The sequence below is a fragment of the Lactuca virosa genome, chromosome 4 (assembly GCF_052849685.1).
Source record: "Lactuca virosa cultivar CGN04683 chromosome 4, Lactuca_virosa_CGN04683_v6, whole genome shotgun sequence".
NCBI classification, from domain to species: Eukaryota; Viridiplantae; Streptophyta; class Magnoliopsida; order Asterales; family Asteraceae; genus Lactuca; species Lactuca virosa.
Window position 1 is genome coordinate 174,182,203 of NC_136429.1, and position 14,735 is coordinate 174,196,937.

The 14,735-nt window shown below is 36.4% G+C and overlaps 2 protein-coding genes across 4 annotated transcripts; both read left to right on the plus strand.

The window, feature by feature from the left end:
* The first annotated feature begins 372 nt into the window (after positions 1-372).
* Positions 373-4,322, plus strand: LOC145107736 (DEK domain-containing chromatin-associated protein 1-like). Of its 2 annotated transcripts, none has more exons than XM_079044688.1 (11): positions 373-1,186; positions 1,281-1,314; positions 1,781-1,860; positions 1,965-2,024; positions 2,127-2,237; positions 2,331-2,411; positions 2,515-2,571; positions 2,870-3,272; positions 3,346-3,443; positions 3,534-3,564; positions 3,872-4,322. In XM_079044688.1, exons 1-11 carry the CDS (start codon positions 839-841, stop codon positions 4,117-4,119), a joined length of 1,551 nt encoding a protein of 516 aa, XP_078900814.1. In that variant the 5' UTR covers positions 373-838; the 3' UTR covers positions 4,120-4,322. The 2 variants fall into 2 exon arrangements, with proteins under 2 accessions (XP_078900814.1, XP_078900815.1); XM_079044689.1 differs by having other exon boundaries at positions 2,130-2,237.
* A 1,266-nt stretch (positions 4,323-5,588) lies between these two features.
* On the plus strand, positions 5,589-7,655 carry LOC145107737 (omega-hydroxypalmitate O-feruloyl transferase-like). Of its 2 annotated transcripts, none has more exons than XM_079044690.1 (3): positions 5,589-5,714; positions 5,902-6,382; positions 6,570-7,655. In XM_079044690.1, the coding sequence occupies exons 2-3, from the start codon at positions 5,927-5,929 to the stop codon at positions 7,428-7,430; spliced, it is 1,317 nt and encodes a 438-aa protein (XP_078900816.1). In that variant the 5' UTR covers positions 5,589-5,714; positions 5,902-5,926; the 3' UTR covers positions 7,431-7,655. The 2 variants fall into 2 exon arrangements, with proteins under 2 accessions (XP_078900816.1, XP_078900817.1); XM_079044691.1 differs by having other exon boundaries at positions 5,635-5,714; positions 5,908-6,382.
* The last annotated feature ends 7,080 nt before the right edge of the window (positions 7,656-14,735 follow it).

Sequence of the window (14,735 nt, forward strand, 5' to 3'; positions counted from 1 at the left end):
AAGTTGCGTAATTTAAATAAAACGACAAAGATGATTACCCACTAAGTCATTTTTTTTATCAATCATTTATTTTTTCAAATACATTATAAATAAAAAAGTTAATAAAAAATTGACATACGAGGACGATGGTAGTTACCTATTACACTTAATCGATATTTTTGAAAAAAATATAATACTTTAACAATAAATATTGAAAAACATGATATTACAATGAAAAAAAAAAAATACTAATATGATAAGAAAAGTTAAAATTTATATTGTTATTGTACTATTTCTTAAATTTTGCTATCAAAATTAAAAAAATAGTTATATATAATCTTAATAAAGAAATGAGAAGTCAAGTAAATATTGATGCAAGGTTTTGGGGGTTTGGAATTGAGATGAGATCTTGATTCTTAATTAAAAAGAAAAAGCAAAAGATGCAAAAATTTCATTCAACCGGGAAGAGGCAGGGAGATGCCCGCTAACATATTTGGCACGAAATTCAAAACCCTCAAAATCTTCCCCAAAATTCAACCAAGCGCGCCTTTTACCCCCAATTTCTTGCCCCCAAAACCCATTTACGAGATTTCTACAACTCTTTCTCAGATTCAATTGCAGTAGCAACAAAGCTCACTCCTTTCTTCACCCTGTGTTCATCTACAGCTGCTTGCACAATTCACTCAATAGCCCAAAACTTTTAACTAATTTCGGCGGGATCTTTCCTTCCACCTTATAGGGTTTTCGGGTGTTTCTGGATCTGTACTCGTGATTCTTTATACATACACAAACAGCATCTGAATTCCAACACAAATCTACACTTACACAGGTTTTGAATTATTGACTTTTGTGGGTTTTAATGGCTTCCGATATGGAAACCCTAGAGAGTGAAAAACGAGAAGACGTCCCCGACGTCGAAATGAAGGACAAGGAGGAATCCGAAAAGGAAGGCGAAGAAGAGCAAGCGACTAAAGAAAAAGACGAAGAGAGCGATGATGAAGAAGAAGCTAAAGACGAAGAGAGCGAAGATGATGAAGAAGAAGATAGCGCGAAAAAAGCCGAAGGCAGCTCGAAGAAAAAGAAGACCGATTCGAGTTCTAAATCACCTGCTACGCCGACTGAAAGGCCAACCAGGGAAAGGAAGACCGTCGAACGTTATACGGCCATCGGCACTCTTTCTGCTAGCAAACCGATTTCCATACAACAGGTATGTTACGATGGAAATCCTCTTTTTCTTTCATTGTTTTTCTGATTAGAAATTGTGTAAGTTTTCTTACTCGCGTTTGTACGAATGGATACAGGGCCCTGGAACTCAGCTCAAGGACATTCCAAACGGTACATATCATGATTATCTCTGTGCTTGAGTTATGCTCAGTTCTAAAGCTGGATTTGAAAAATTACTAAAAAGAATAAACTCTCGAAGCTCTTTAATCATTCATAGGAAAAAAAACTATAATAACAGTACCTGATTGTTTGTCAAATACTATTATCATCTAGTTTGGGTACCTGGTTCTAACATGTCCTTACCTTTATAACTGATTATAGCTCTGTGTAGATGTATCACACATGATATTGGTCTAGAATTATCTTTCTTTTTATCATATCCATGTCACTTTATGATCTGTGTTGTTAGTAGCATGATAAGCCATGAAGCATATACACACACTTTAGAAGTGTATTTTCACTGAGGTTTAGGGTTTATGAGCATTACAATCGAACCCTGTTTATCTAATATGGACTTTGACCATATTTATATATCTTTATGTTGTTTATGCAAATCTTTATGTATATGTATTTTCAGTGGCTTACAAGCTGTCCAAGAGGAAAGTTGATGATAACTTGAACTTACTGCATAGCATCCTTTTTGGAAAACGAACAAAGGTAAAAAATCAACAGATGAAGCAATCTGTTCATCTTTTTTCATATTTATGAAATCTAAGTTTTTGTGGCTTCTGATTTGTTGATTATGATGCATATTTTTTCAGCCTAAAATCTTGAAGAAGAACATTGGCATGTTCTCTGGCTTTGTATGGGCTGATGATGAGGTATAACATTAATCTTTATGTAATATTTATTACTTGAATATCAATTTGTTGAATGCTTGAATTCATAAAAAGGTTTCATGTGTTGTTGATTTATATAAACAGCAGGAAAAACAGAGGTTAAAAGTGAAAGAGAAGCTTGAAAAATGTGTTAAAGAAAAGTTGTTTGACTTTTGTGATATTCTAAATCTTCAAGTTAACAAAACCACCAAAAAGGTAAATCATCATCCATTTAATCATAATTTCATATCAGTAAATATAAAACCATAAAATGTTTTGAATTTTATATCAATGTTTGTATATTTTCAGGATGAAGTTGCATTAAAATTGTTAGAGTTTCTACAATCTCCACATGCTACAACTGAAGTTCTCCTTTCTGAAAAAGAAGAGGTTTTTTTTTTCCCTTAATAAAATAGAAATGGTTGGATTTAATATATTGTGACAATTCAATGGCAATGTTAAGCTAAACTTTTATTTTATATTTAATTTTCAGAAACGTAAAAGTAAAAAGCAAAAATCAAAGGCAAGAAAGAGCAAAACCCCAACAACGGTTTGTCTTTTTATTCAACTTTTACAGTTTTGTATTATTTTGTATTTTGAAGCTTATAATAATTTGTTAAAATCTTGAATATGTATTTTTCAAAAGCAAAATACTTAAAAATCGTTACATTTTTGACTTTTTATATACTTATGTCATGTCAAAAATTGTTAATTTGGAAAAAATGTATGAAACTTTTTTGTTTTGATTGGAAAAAGATAAAGTGCAATTGGAAATGGAAAATAAGAAAGATTCATATTTTCTTGATATATTTCTGATTGCATCTATTTTAATTAATTTTTTTTTTCAGAAAAAATCTGGAGAAAAACGCAAACGTGTTTCAAAGAAACAGGAAGAAGAAGACAATGAAGAAGAAGAAGAAGATGAAGTTTCAGAGAGTGAAGAAGATGAATCCAATGAGGAAGATGAGAACAAAGTTGAAAGCGTTGACCAAGAAGAAAAGTCAAACAAAGACAATGATAATGAAGAACAGGAAGAAGAGAAAGAAGAAGAGGAAGAAGAAAAACATGTCACAAGTGAAAAAAGCTCTTCAAAAAAAAGTGTCAAGAAAGATTCTGGAGGAAAATCAAAATCTGTTAAAAAAGAAACTAAATCCAATAAAAAGACACCTGTTTCTGTGTCTGTTTCCTCTTCTAAATCAAAGAAGAGTCCCAAAGAAGAAAAGAAAGTCAAAAAGTCAGACACTGTAAAAGGTAAAGGCATATATGGTTGTTTTTTTTTCTTCATAAATTGAATATCTGTTTTTTAATAATTTTTTTTTAACAGGAAAAGGAAAAACTAATAAAAAGGCAAAAACAGAACCCACTAATGAAGAAATGCATGCTGTTGTAACTAAAATCTTGAAGGAAGTTGATTTCAACACTGTAAGTCAATCAAATTGTTAAAACTTTTTTTTTTCTTGTTACACAAATTACGATTATGCCACTAATGTAAAATTTTCTTTTGTAATTCAGGCAACTTTATCAGACATTATCAAACAACTTGGTATGTTAAATTTCTCTCTCTTTCTCTTTCTCTACATTGTTTAATTTTGAAAAATGTCATGAACTTTTTTTGTCCCTATGGTTTAGGGCAATTTATGCATTTGGTCCCTAATAACTCAGAAGATCCCTATTTTTTTGTTTTTGTTATGCTGTCTTATCTAAAATGTATAAAATGTAGAGACCAGACGTGTAACAAAAACATATAATAGGGACCTTCCGAGTTAAAAAAACAAGTTAGGGACCAAGCGTGCAAATTACCCCAAACCATAGGGGCCATTTGTGTAATTTATTCTAATTTGTTGTTTTAGGTACACATTTTGGTCAGGATTTATTGAGCAGAAAAGCTGAAGTGAAGGCCATAATCACTGATGTCATAAACAACATGTCTGATGATGAAGAAGAAAAAGAAGAAGCTGAGCTGGCAAAGGCCGACAGCAGTGATGACGTGGATGACAACAAGGAGAAGGATGATGACGAGGATGACAACAAGGAGAATGATGATGCTGACGAGGAGAAGGATGATGACAAGGATGACAGCAAGGACAGTGATTCATAATGTGTTTTTTAAGTTTTGACTTTTTTTTTTTATTTGTTATTTGTACCATAGACCAGTAGAGTCTGTTTTGTTGGGATGTTTTGAAGTTATTTTTTTTTTAAAATTATTTATTAGGTTTTTGATGATATAAATTTTTTCTCTACTTTTTTTATTGACTGGATTATTAGTTTATGGATTTTAATTAGAGTATATGACTTTTTATTGATGCATGTGCAACAAAATTATTTTGGAAATTAAGCACTGTTTTAGTGGTTGATGTTTATAATTGCGTCATGTACGACTCAATTGATTATTTCCATTTTAATAGTTTTTATGTGCCTTTATAATTACCTTTATGAAAAATTAGCAAAAATTCTATCTGTATTTGGAGGTTGAGAATCAAATTTAATGATTTAGCAAATGATCACTGTTTTGGTGGTTGATTTTATTAATCAGTATCCCTTGAATGCTAAGAAATGAGTAAGTTTTCTTTGGTTTTTATTGTTTGGTTGTCATATTGTAAATGTTAATTATCATTAAATTGTAATTAGCTGTCTAAAAATTGAGAAGCTGAAAAGTTATTAGAAAAATTAATTATCCTTTGATGAATAAATAAATATTGTAGTTTTTGTAAAGAAAAAAGAAAAAGAAAGGAAAACAGTGCTCAAGTCTTGTTGAAGATTCAACGTGCATGGTGTTTAGACTTTAGATGTGGAGGGTAAGAGAGTTAGCGAAGCAAATATAATCTTGGAGGCCAACCCTACCAACTACACCCTCCCCCACACCAAATACAATTAAAATATCACAATTATATTTTTTATACGATGTTTACACAACATAAGAATCTTATAAAATGTTTTTCAACGACCAATTATATATATAATTTAAAAATAAAAAACTTATAATAGCGATAAAGTCTTTTTTTCTGACTCGTCTAGGACATTTGAAGATATTTAAATCAACACTGTTCTAGACTATAAACATGATAGACGAGTTTCGAAATTGATAAATATTTATGAAAAAAAAAACAAATTTTAAAGATGAAAACCAAAATAATTGAGTTTGAAACTAATTGCGGAATGCGGAGTTCAAAAGTAACCTAGTTTCGAATTTCGTAGTCTTTTAATTTCCCAATTAAAAATATATATTTTATTTGAATAGATAGTTCCTTCACATATTATCACGTGAACAAATAAGACTATAAGTAATCCTTTATACAACTACATGGTACAATCAAATAATCAACTTTATGTAAAATTTCTGCCGTTCAAAACAAATAAAAACCTAATTAACTTTACGTGAATCTATCAAACTTATGATATTGTAACAATTTTTTTGTAACAACTCCTATCTGTATTCAAGACAAATGCTGCAGTATTTTAAAGTCTTCTCCACCCTCTCTAATTATAATGTGTAAGGCAAACTAATAATGAAAGAAACCCCCCAAATATATGACCACACGTCACTTTCTATTTTGTTGTTAACCAAAAATGTCGTGTTGTTCATCTTCCCATTTCTCTCTTTCAACTCTATATAATACCCATAATTTCTTCCCAATTGTATCACGAATTTTGTTTTCCACTTTCATATCTCAAAGTGAAGGCATCATATTTGAGGTATATTCATGAAACAAGCATGTTGGTGTATGATCATATGCATGTTGAAACTCACACTTATCTTCACTTCATATTTTATATATATATATATATATATATATATATATATATATATATATATATATATATATATATATATATATATATATAATCCGCTTTATTGAAATCTTTTCTTTTGATGGTTAAGTTACAGGTTAATAAGTCTGCTAAAAATGGGAAGTCATGGAACCTTCGACAACAACCAAGAAGTCGAACTGTCTGTTACAATGATAGGAGAGCCGACACTTGTTCAACCCTCAGAGGAAACCGAAAGGGGTCTTTATTTCCTCTCTAATTTGGACCAAAATATCGCAGTCATAGTGCGTACAATTTATTGCTTCAAGTCCGAGGAAAAAGGAAATGAAATGGCGGCTGAGGTGATTAAGGATGCTTTGTCTAAGGTTCTTGTCCATTATTATCCGGCGGCTGGAAGGTTGACTTTTAGCTCTGAGGGAAAGCTCATCGTGAATTGCACTAATGAAGGTGCTGTGTTTGTTGAAGCTGAAGCTAACTGTGATATCAAAGAACTTGGTGATCATACAAAGCCAGATCCAGTTACACTTGGTAAATTAGTTTACGATACACCGGGTGCTAAAAATATTCTTGATATTCCTCCTGTTGTTGTTCAGGTTAGTCGTTTTCATAATATGCTCTCATACAATGTGATATATATATATATATATATATATATATATATATATATATATATATATATATATATATATATATATATATATTTTGAAACTTTTGAAATATTTTGGTTATTATTTAGTTTAAATTATAAATAATATATATATTTTTTCAAAAATTTGGTAGGTGACAAAATTCAAATGTGGAGGATTTGTGCTAGGGTTGGGTATGAACCATAATTTGTTTGATGGAATTGCGGCCATGGAATTCGTCAGCTCATGGAGTCGAACTGCAAGAGGTTTACCGCTAAAAGTCAAGCCATTCCTCGATCGGACAATTTTGAATGCCAGAAATCCTCCGGTGGTCGAGTTTTCTCACAATGAATTCGAAGAGATTGAAGACATATCCAACACCGCCGATCTCTACAAAGAAGAGATTTCCTACCGCTCATTCTGTTTCTCACCGGAGGACCTCAAAAACCTCAAAATCAAAGCCACCGCAGACGGCGGCGTACAGAGCTGCACCACTTTTGAAGCTCTATCGGCTTTCGTCTGGAAAGCTAGAACCGAATCACTGAAAATGAAGCCGGATCAGAAAACGAAACTCCTCTTCGCCGTAGACGGACGCTCCAGATTCGAACCGAATTTGCCGGAAGGATACTGCGGCAACGGCATCGTTCTAACTAACTCTATATGCACGGCGGGAGAACAAGTCGGAAATCCGCTGTCTTTCACCGTGAAATTAGTTCACGACTCCGTGAAAATGGTTACAGACGATTACATGAGATCGGCGATTGATTATTTCGAGGTTACACGAGCGCGGCCGTCGCTGTCGTCGACGCTGTTGATTACGACATGGTCAAAGTTATCATTCCACGCCAACGATTTTGGGTGGGGGGAGCCGCTGATGTCAGGTCCGGTGGCATTGCCGGAGAAAGAAGTAATTCTGTTCTTATCTCATGGAGAAGAGAGGAAAAGTGTGAATGTGTTGCTTGGATTGCCGGTTTCTGCCATGAACACATTTGAAGAACTCGTGAAACACATCTAGATCATCTACCAATTCATCAAGGTTCTTCATGGAATTTCAATCTGTTCCCATGGCTATATATATATATGCTACTTTTTCATCATTTTTATTTTGTTTTTTGTTTTTTTTTAAAGAATTCATATGAATATCATCATATACTGGAATTTAAATTTACTTTGATCCAATCCGACTGAATTTGTATTAATGTTGAAAGCCAGATTTATAAATTATCTTGTGTTTTTTTTATTTTTATTTTTTTATAAAATGTCAATTTTATATGAGTGTAATGATGCCTGTGATTGTGTACTCCAGGTTACCACCTTGTCAATAAATCATTTTTTTTTATTTTTTTTAAATATCAATATAAATTATTTTGATATTTTAACCATTTTTATCTTTGTTTTTTAAATTATTTGTTTTTCGACTCTATCACTACATTATACTGATTTAGTGAAGTATATTAATTTCTAATAAATTAAATTATGTAGCATCCAATTGTATTGATTTCATGTATGTTTACTTATTAGAGTTTAATAAATTTAAATTTTGCTTAACGTTAAATATTTTCTAATAAATAAATATGTTATAATACTATAATAGCATAAATTTTTATATAATGAACAATTTATATCTGTTAGTTGCTATAACAATTATATATAAAATAAAAAAATATTTTTATTAAGTTCTCATTTTGCAAAACATATACTAAAAGGCCATATTTAAAGATATATGCTATAAATTTATAATAAAATGAAGCACTTTATTATTTAGCATAGTATTTCTTTTACTCAATACCTAGTAATACATATGTTACTGGATTTCAAAATCATTCACTACTCTACAACATGGCTCTTACGACGCCTAACATATAACACGTACATTTCACGCATCTTTAAAGATTATACCAGTTCTTAAGCACAAACCAATACTTATACTCCTTCGGTCCTTTGTACACTTCGCCTTGACAAGTGACATTTATAGAGATCATATGTAACAATTTATAGCAAATATTTTGCTTAAGTCCTCTTTTATCTCAATTATCTAACATTATATAGGAAATTTATAGAGTAGGCTTTGGGGCCAATAATAATAAATGATAATTACAATAATAAATATATAGTAACATCCCACCTGTAGTTTGAACGAGAGGGTATGTCCGAACATTCAAACTGGACCGAAAGTCGAGAAAAAAAGAAAATAGAAAACTCGTGGTGAAGATGCCAACATATTGAGAACACAGAAGGAAATGTAACACAGTTGAACCATCGAGACTTTATTTTGAACAAAGTGTGTAACGTCGCAAAAAAATGTGATAAAATTTTCAGTTTCAATTTCATCAATCCCATACGTCATATGTATCGAAAACATCCAAGATACGAACTATCCAAAACGTTAGAGTAAAAGAAATCATAATCGCGGAAACATAAGGGGAGGGGGGATGCTGTGCCATCACACCAGACCCTTCCCCTTCGTACCGGAAGTACTGAAACAATAAACATAACTGTAAGCACAAAGCTTAGTGAGCTTTCCCAAAATACCACATACAACATACACATAAATATAACAACACGTGGCTGTGTCGGGTCCGTATTGACCCCATGTAACAACAAGTAGTTGTGTCGGGTCCGTATCAACCCCCAAGTCTGTATTAACCCCGAATCCATAATGAATTCGAGCCCAGTTTGGCTCCATGCATATATCATACAATCATATCAATAATATTCACATAGTCACATACATCCTATACATATGAATCAGTGGGTCGACATTGGTGCCTTTGACCCACTAGTGTGGTGATAAGACTCATCTCACAGAAAAATGCTCTATTGCTACTGCTCTCACTGAAAGAGTACCGCTGCTACGCACCACCTAATCAATCAAACCAAATAAACCTTGAGCTCTTCCTCCAAAATAGGTGCTTGACCAAAAGTCAACTCAAGTCAAAGGTCAATGGTCAAAGTCAACAGTCAACGTTGACTTTAGTCAACTTCCATGTCGTGGCCACCTATGGCCACGTCGTGGAGCTCCAGTAACATCCAATCATGATTTTCCCCAACGCCACGCCGTGAGCACTGGGTTTTCAACAACTTAATGGATTAAACTGTTTTCTTCGATCCCAAAGGCTCTAAATTTTGGATCTGGTCCGAAACAAGGTCTAAAGGATAAAGTTTCCAACTTTACCCAATAAGACCACCCACAAGGTCAAAACCTCAAACCCTAGATTCAAAGGAGCTAAATATGACATGGCTTTCCCTATTAAGCACTTATTCCAAAAAGTCCATAACTTATTTACTCCAGAACATATTCTAATACCTAATCCAACATAAAAGTTGGTGCTTTATAGACATGCATGTCCAATGCATGTTTTGAAGGCATAATGAGCCAAAAAGAGGGTTTTTTTTTTCAATGGAAATCCCATGCATGGCTCAAAACCCATCAAGAAACTAGATCCAAACCAATAATCATACCCAAAAGTCCTATAGATTCATAAAGTTGCAAGATTTATGAGATCTTATCATTCCATCTCACAAAACATGAAGATTAAGGGACAAAACATAAGATCTAGCAATCTATTTTGATAAAAATCAAGTCTTGGACACTTACAAAGGTCTAAAAGATTGCTAACACCAAGGATGAGGACTAGTTTGCTGAGTCTTAGCTCACTTCTTCTTCTTTCTTCCTTCCAATGCTCCAAGAACACCAACAAAGGCTCAAAATACGAGAGAGAGAGAGAGAAAGAGATTTAGGGTTTCACAAGTCTGATAAAGGCTGAGGGTAAGCAAAATATAGCCTCCTCATTCTTATAAATAGGGAGCAAAACCCGAAAAATAGGATTTTTCATTTTCCAGCTGCGACGCCGTGGCCTATACTGCCACGCCATGGTGGATTAAATGAACTACGCGAGCTTAAATTGACTTACCATGTCGTGGTACCTTACCACCATGTCGTGGCGATCCTATAAAATGCCAAATTTGCAAAATATAAAGTACCTCGGGATCCGAATGTTACAACTCTCCCCCACTAGAATCACACTTCGTCTTCGAAGTCTGCGTCTGAAAATAACTCGGGGTAATGCTCTCTCATCTCATCCTATGGCTCCCACGTCCACTCAAAACCCCTTCTGTGTTGTCATTGCACCTTCACCAGTTTCAACTCTTTGTTGCGCAAAGACTTTATCTTTCTGTCGAGAATCCCAATCGGTCTCTCTATATAATTCAGACGCTCATTGACCTGAATGTCATCCAAAGGAATCACCGCATAACTATTGGCTAAAGACTTCTGTAACCGAGAGACATGGAAAGTGTTGTGTATCTGACTGAGCTCATTAGACAACTCCGAACGGTATGCAACCTTGCCCACCGGGGCGATAATTCTAAAAGGACCGATAAACCGAAGACCTAACTTCCCCCGTTTCCAAAACCGGATGACACCCTTCTAAGGTGACACATTCAATAGTACCAAATCCCCCACTTGGAACTATAGATCTGAACGACGTCGGTCGACATAACTCTTCTGTCGACTTTGTGTGACCCGCAACCTGTCACGCACCTGCTGTATCATCTCGATGGTATTGAGCACTACATCAGTACTCCCCATGACCCGATGCCCGACCTCGCCCAAACAAACCGAGGTCCTACACTTCCTCCCATACAACATATCGAAAGTTGGTCGTTCAATACTGTCATGGTAACTATTGTTGTAGGACAACTCAGCCAGTGGAAGATAAGTATCCCAACTCCCGCTAAAATCAAGCACACATGCCCTGAGCATATCTTTGAGTGTCTGAATGGTCCGCTCACTCTGTCCCATCGTTCTGGGGGTGGTGTGCTGTACTAAACTGCAGCTGAGTACCCAACTCCTCATGAAACTTCCTCCAAAACCTAGAGGTAAAACGAATGTCACGATCCGAAACCACCAAACACAGGCACTCCGTGTCGAACCACCACCTACCGAATGTAAAAGTTGGCCAGCTTCTCGACTGATATACTCTCGACAATCGGAATGAAATATGTGCTCTTGGTTAATCTATCGACAATGACCCAGATAGAATCAACCCCACGTGCTGTCCTCGACAACTTTGTGATGAAGTGCATAGTGATCTCTTCCACTTTCCACATGGGAATGGGTAGCGTCTGCACTTTGTCGTGGGGTCTTTGGTGTTCGGCCTTGACCTTCCGGTAAGTCAAGCACCACTCTACAAACCAAGCTATCTCTATCTTCATATAAGGCTACCAATAGTCCAACTTCAGATCCATATACATCTTTGTATCCCTTGGATGGATCGAAAACTTCGACTTACGAGCCTCTTTCAACACCGTCTATCTCACCCCACCAGTAGTCGAAACCCAAACCCTCCTACACTATGTCAACAAGCCCCGAATATCCTTGACAAACAATAAGATCTACCCCATGATTCGCTCCGCCTTCCAATTTTCCCTCTTCAAACCCTCCATATGAGCCACTTTTATGAAATCTAAAAGTGGAGAAACAATAACCAATCTCAGGCATTAGTCCCCAAGAGGTGCACTCGTCGGCTTGCGGATCAAGGCATCGACCAAAACATTGGCCTTCCCAGGGTGGTATAAGATTTCACAATCATAATCCCTTACCACATCCAACCATCTTCCCTGCCTCATGTTCACATTCGAGTGATCCATCAGGTATCTCAGGCTCTTGTGACCAATGAAGATAGCACTCCTAACTCCATACAGATAGTGCATCCAAATTCTGAGAGCAAAAGCTATAGCTCCCAACTCCAAATCATGCGTAGGGTAGTTAGCCTCATGAGGCTTCAACTGCCTCGAAACGTAAACAATCACATGTCCCCTCTGCATGAGGATAACTCCCAATCCCCAGATAGGCGCATCACAATAAACCACAAAATCATCCATGCCCTCGGGAAGAGTGAGAATCAGGGCCTCACACAATCTCTGTCTCAACGTCTCAAAAGTTAGCTACTGATCGCCCCCATCAAAAAGTAACATTCTTCTTCGTCAAGCGGGTCAAAGGCACAACGATCTTAGAGAAATCCTGAATAAATCTCCGATAATAACCAGCGAGACCTAGAAAAGTCCGAATCTCCGATGGGGTCCTCGGAACCTCCCATCTCATCACAACCTTAATCTTGGCCGGATCGACCAATATACCCTTTTGGTTGACGATGTGCCCCAAGAATTGCACCTCGCGCAACCAAAACTCGTATTTAGAGAATTTGGCATATAGCCTCTCCCTCCTCAGAGTCTCCAGTACCTCCCACAAATGATCCTCTTGTTGTTCCTTGGTCTTGGAGTAGACCAAAATATCATCAATAAACACGATCACTGACCGATCAAGCATCGGTCTGCATACCCAATTCATGAGATCCATAAACGTTGCGGGTGTGTTGGTGAGACCGAATGGCATCACCATGAACTCGTAATGACCATAACAAGTCCTGAAGGCCATCTTATGCACATCCTCATCCCTGTCCCTCATTTGATGGTAACCTGATCGCAAATCAATCTTGGAAAACCAAGATGCACCCTGAAGCTGGTCAAATAAATCATCGATCTTCGGAAGTGGGTAACAGTTCTTCACCATTAACTTATTCAACTCTCGATAATTAATGCGAATCCTTTGTGAATCGTCCTTATTTTTCACAAATAGGATCGGTGCTCCCCATGGTGAACTGCTCGGTCTAATAAACCCCCTGTCTAACAGATCCTGAAGTTGCGTAGACAACTCCTGCATCTCTGACGGTGCCAACCGATATGGTGCTTTGACTATTGGAGCCGCACCAGGAACTAAATCAATCCAAAACTCAACGTGCCTCTCGGGAGGCACTCGAGGTAAGGAAAATCCCGAACGATGGGCACATCACTCAAAGTCGTTGTGCCCCCAATCTGAGTATCTGCCACATAAGCCAAAAACCCAGAACAACCCTGCTGAAGATATCTCTTGGCCCTTGCTGCTGAACAAAGGGCCGACCCAAGTGGATTCCCCTCTCCACGAATAACCAGTTCTCCCCCACTAGGGATCCAGACTCTAACTAGCTGCTGCTCACAGTCAATCATTGCCCCATTGGGGCCTGAACAATCCATCCCTATGATAACCTTCGACCCTCGCAGAGGAATCAGAACCAAGTCAATAGAATATCTCTCGCTGAATAGGTTCAGAATACACCGACGATGAACCCTCGAAGCACTCACAGAACGATCGTCAACGATATCCACCTCTAACGGATGATCCAAAGTCCTGGGAGCATCACTAAACTTCTTGCTAAGTGCAATAGATACAAAGGATCGGGTAGCACCCAAATCGAACAAAACATGAGCAGTCATACCATTGACTAAAAAAGTCCCTATACATGATCAGATACAATATAAGCATAAAAAAGGAAAGCAATAAAAGATATGATAGAATCACATACCGATAACCACATCTAGTGCTGCTCGAGCCTCATCGCTAGTAAACAAAAATGCCTTGCTCTTCACCACAGGTGCCTCTGCCTTGCCCTGACGGCCATCAGTATTCCTCAAGGTGGATGATGTAGGCGCCGCCACTTCCCCTTATGACAACCTCGGATAATCAGCCTTTTTATGGCTTGTCTGGTTGCAGTGAAAATAGATCAATGTACTCCAGGGGAAATCCCTACTCATATGACCTGTCTGACCACATCTGTAACAACCCGAACCCGCTGTTTGACATAGGGGTGAGCATTTGGACCGGTGGACCGGACCGGACCGGTGAACCGTACCGTTTTTTTGGACCCCCGGGCCGGTTCTCGGTTCTAGGAATCCATCCTGGTCCGGTCCGGTTTTTACCGGGTTTAGAACCGGTTGGACCCGATTTAATTTTTTTTTTGTAATCTGTGAAAATTTTTAAACAACCATAACTCATTCGTTTTAAATCGGATTGACACGCGGTTTTTTCCAACGTTTAACTTACAGTTTGTAGATGAATTTAGACTATAGTTTTGTTGATTTTGGTATAGTATTCAATGAGTTACAGACTTTCAAAGTTGAGCTATCAAAGCTGAAAAATTTCAACTTTTCAGCAGCATTTTTAAAATTTTGTAATCTGTGAAAATTTTTAAACAACCATAACTCATTCATTTTAAGTCGGATTGACACGCGGTTTTTTCCAACGTTTAATTTACAGTTTGTAGATGAATTTAGACTATAATTTTGTTGATTTTGTATTATATTCAATGAGTTATATACTTTCAAAGTTGAGCTATCAAAGCTGGAAATTTTCAGCTTTTCAGCAAGTTTTTTAAAATTTTGTAATCTGTGAATTTTTTTAAACAACCATAACTCATTCGTTTTAAGTCGGATTGACCTGAGG

Bases quoted from the DNA above. Each gene is read 5' to 3' on its own strand.
- LOC145107736 (XM_079044688.1), top strand. From the start codon at position 839: ATGGCTTCCGATATGGAAACCCTAGAGAGTGAAAAACGAGAAGACGTC. The intron at 1,315-1,780 runs GTACATATCATG...ATGTATTTTCAG, and splicing joins GCTCAAGGACATTCCAAACG to TGGCTTACAAGCTGTCCAAG. The intron at 3,444-3,533 runs GTAAGTCAATCA...TTTGTAATTCAG, and splicing joins AGGAAGTTGATTTCAACACT to GCAACTTTATCAGACATTAT.
- LOC145107737 (XM_079044690.1), top strand. From the start codon at position 5,927: ATGGGAAGTCATGGAACCTTCGACAACAACCAAGAAGTCGAACTGTCT. The intron at 6,383-6,569 runs GTTAGTCGTTTT...AAAATTTGGTAG, and splicing joins TTCCTCCTGTTGTTGTTCAG to GTGACAAAATTCAAATGTGG.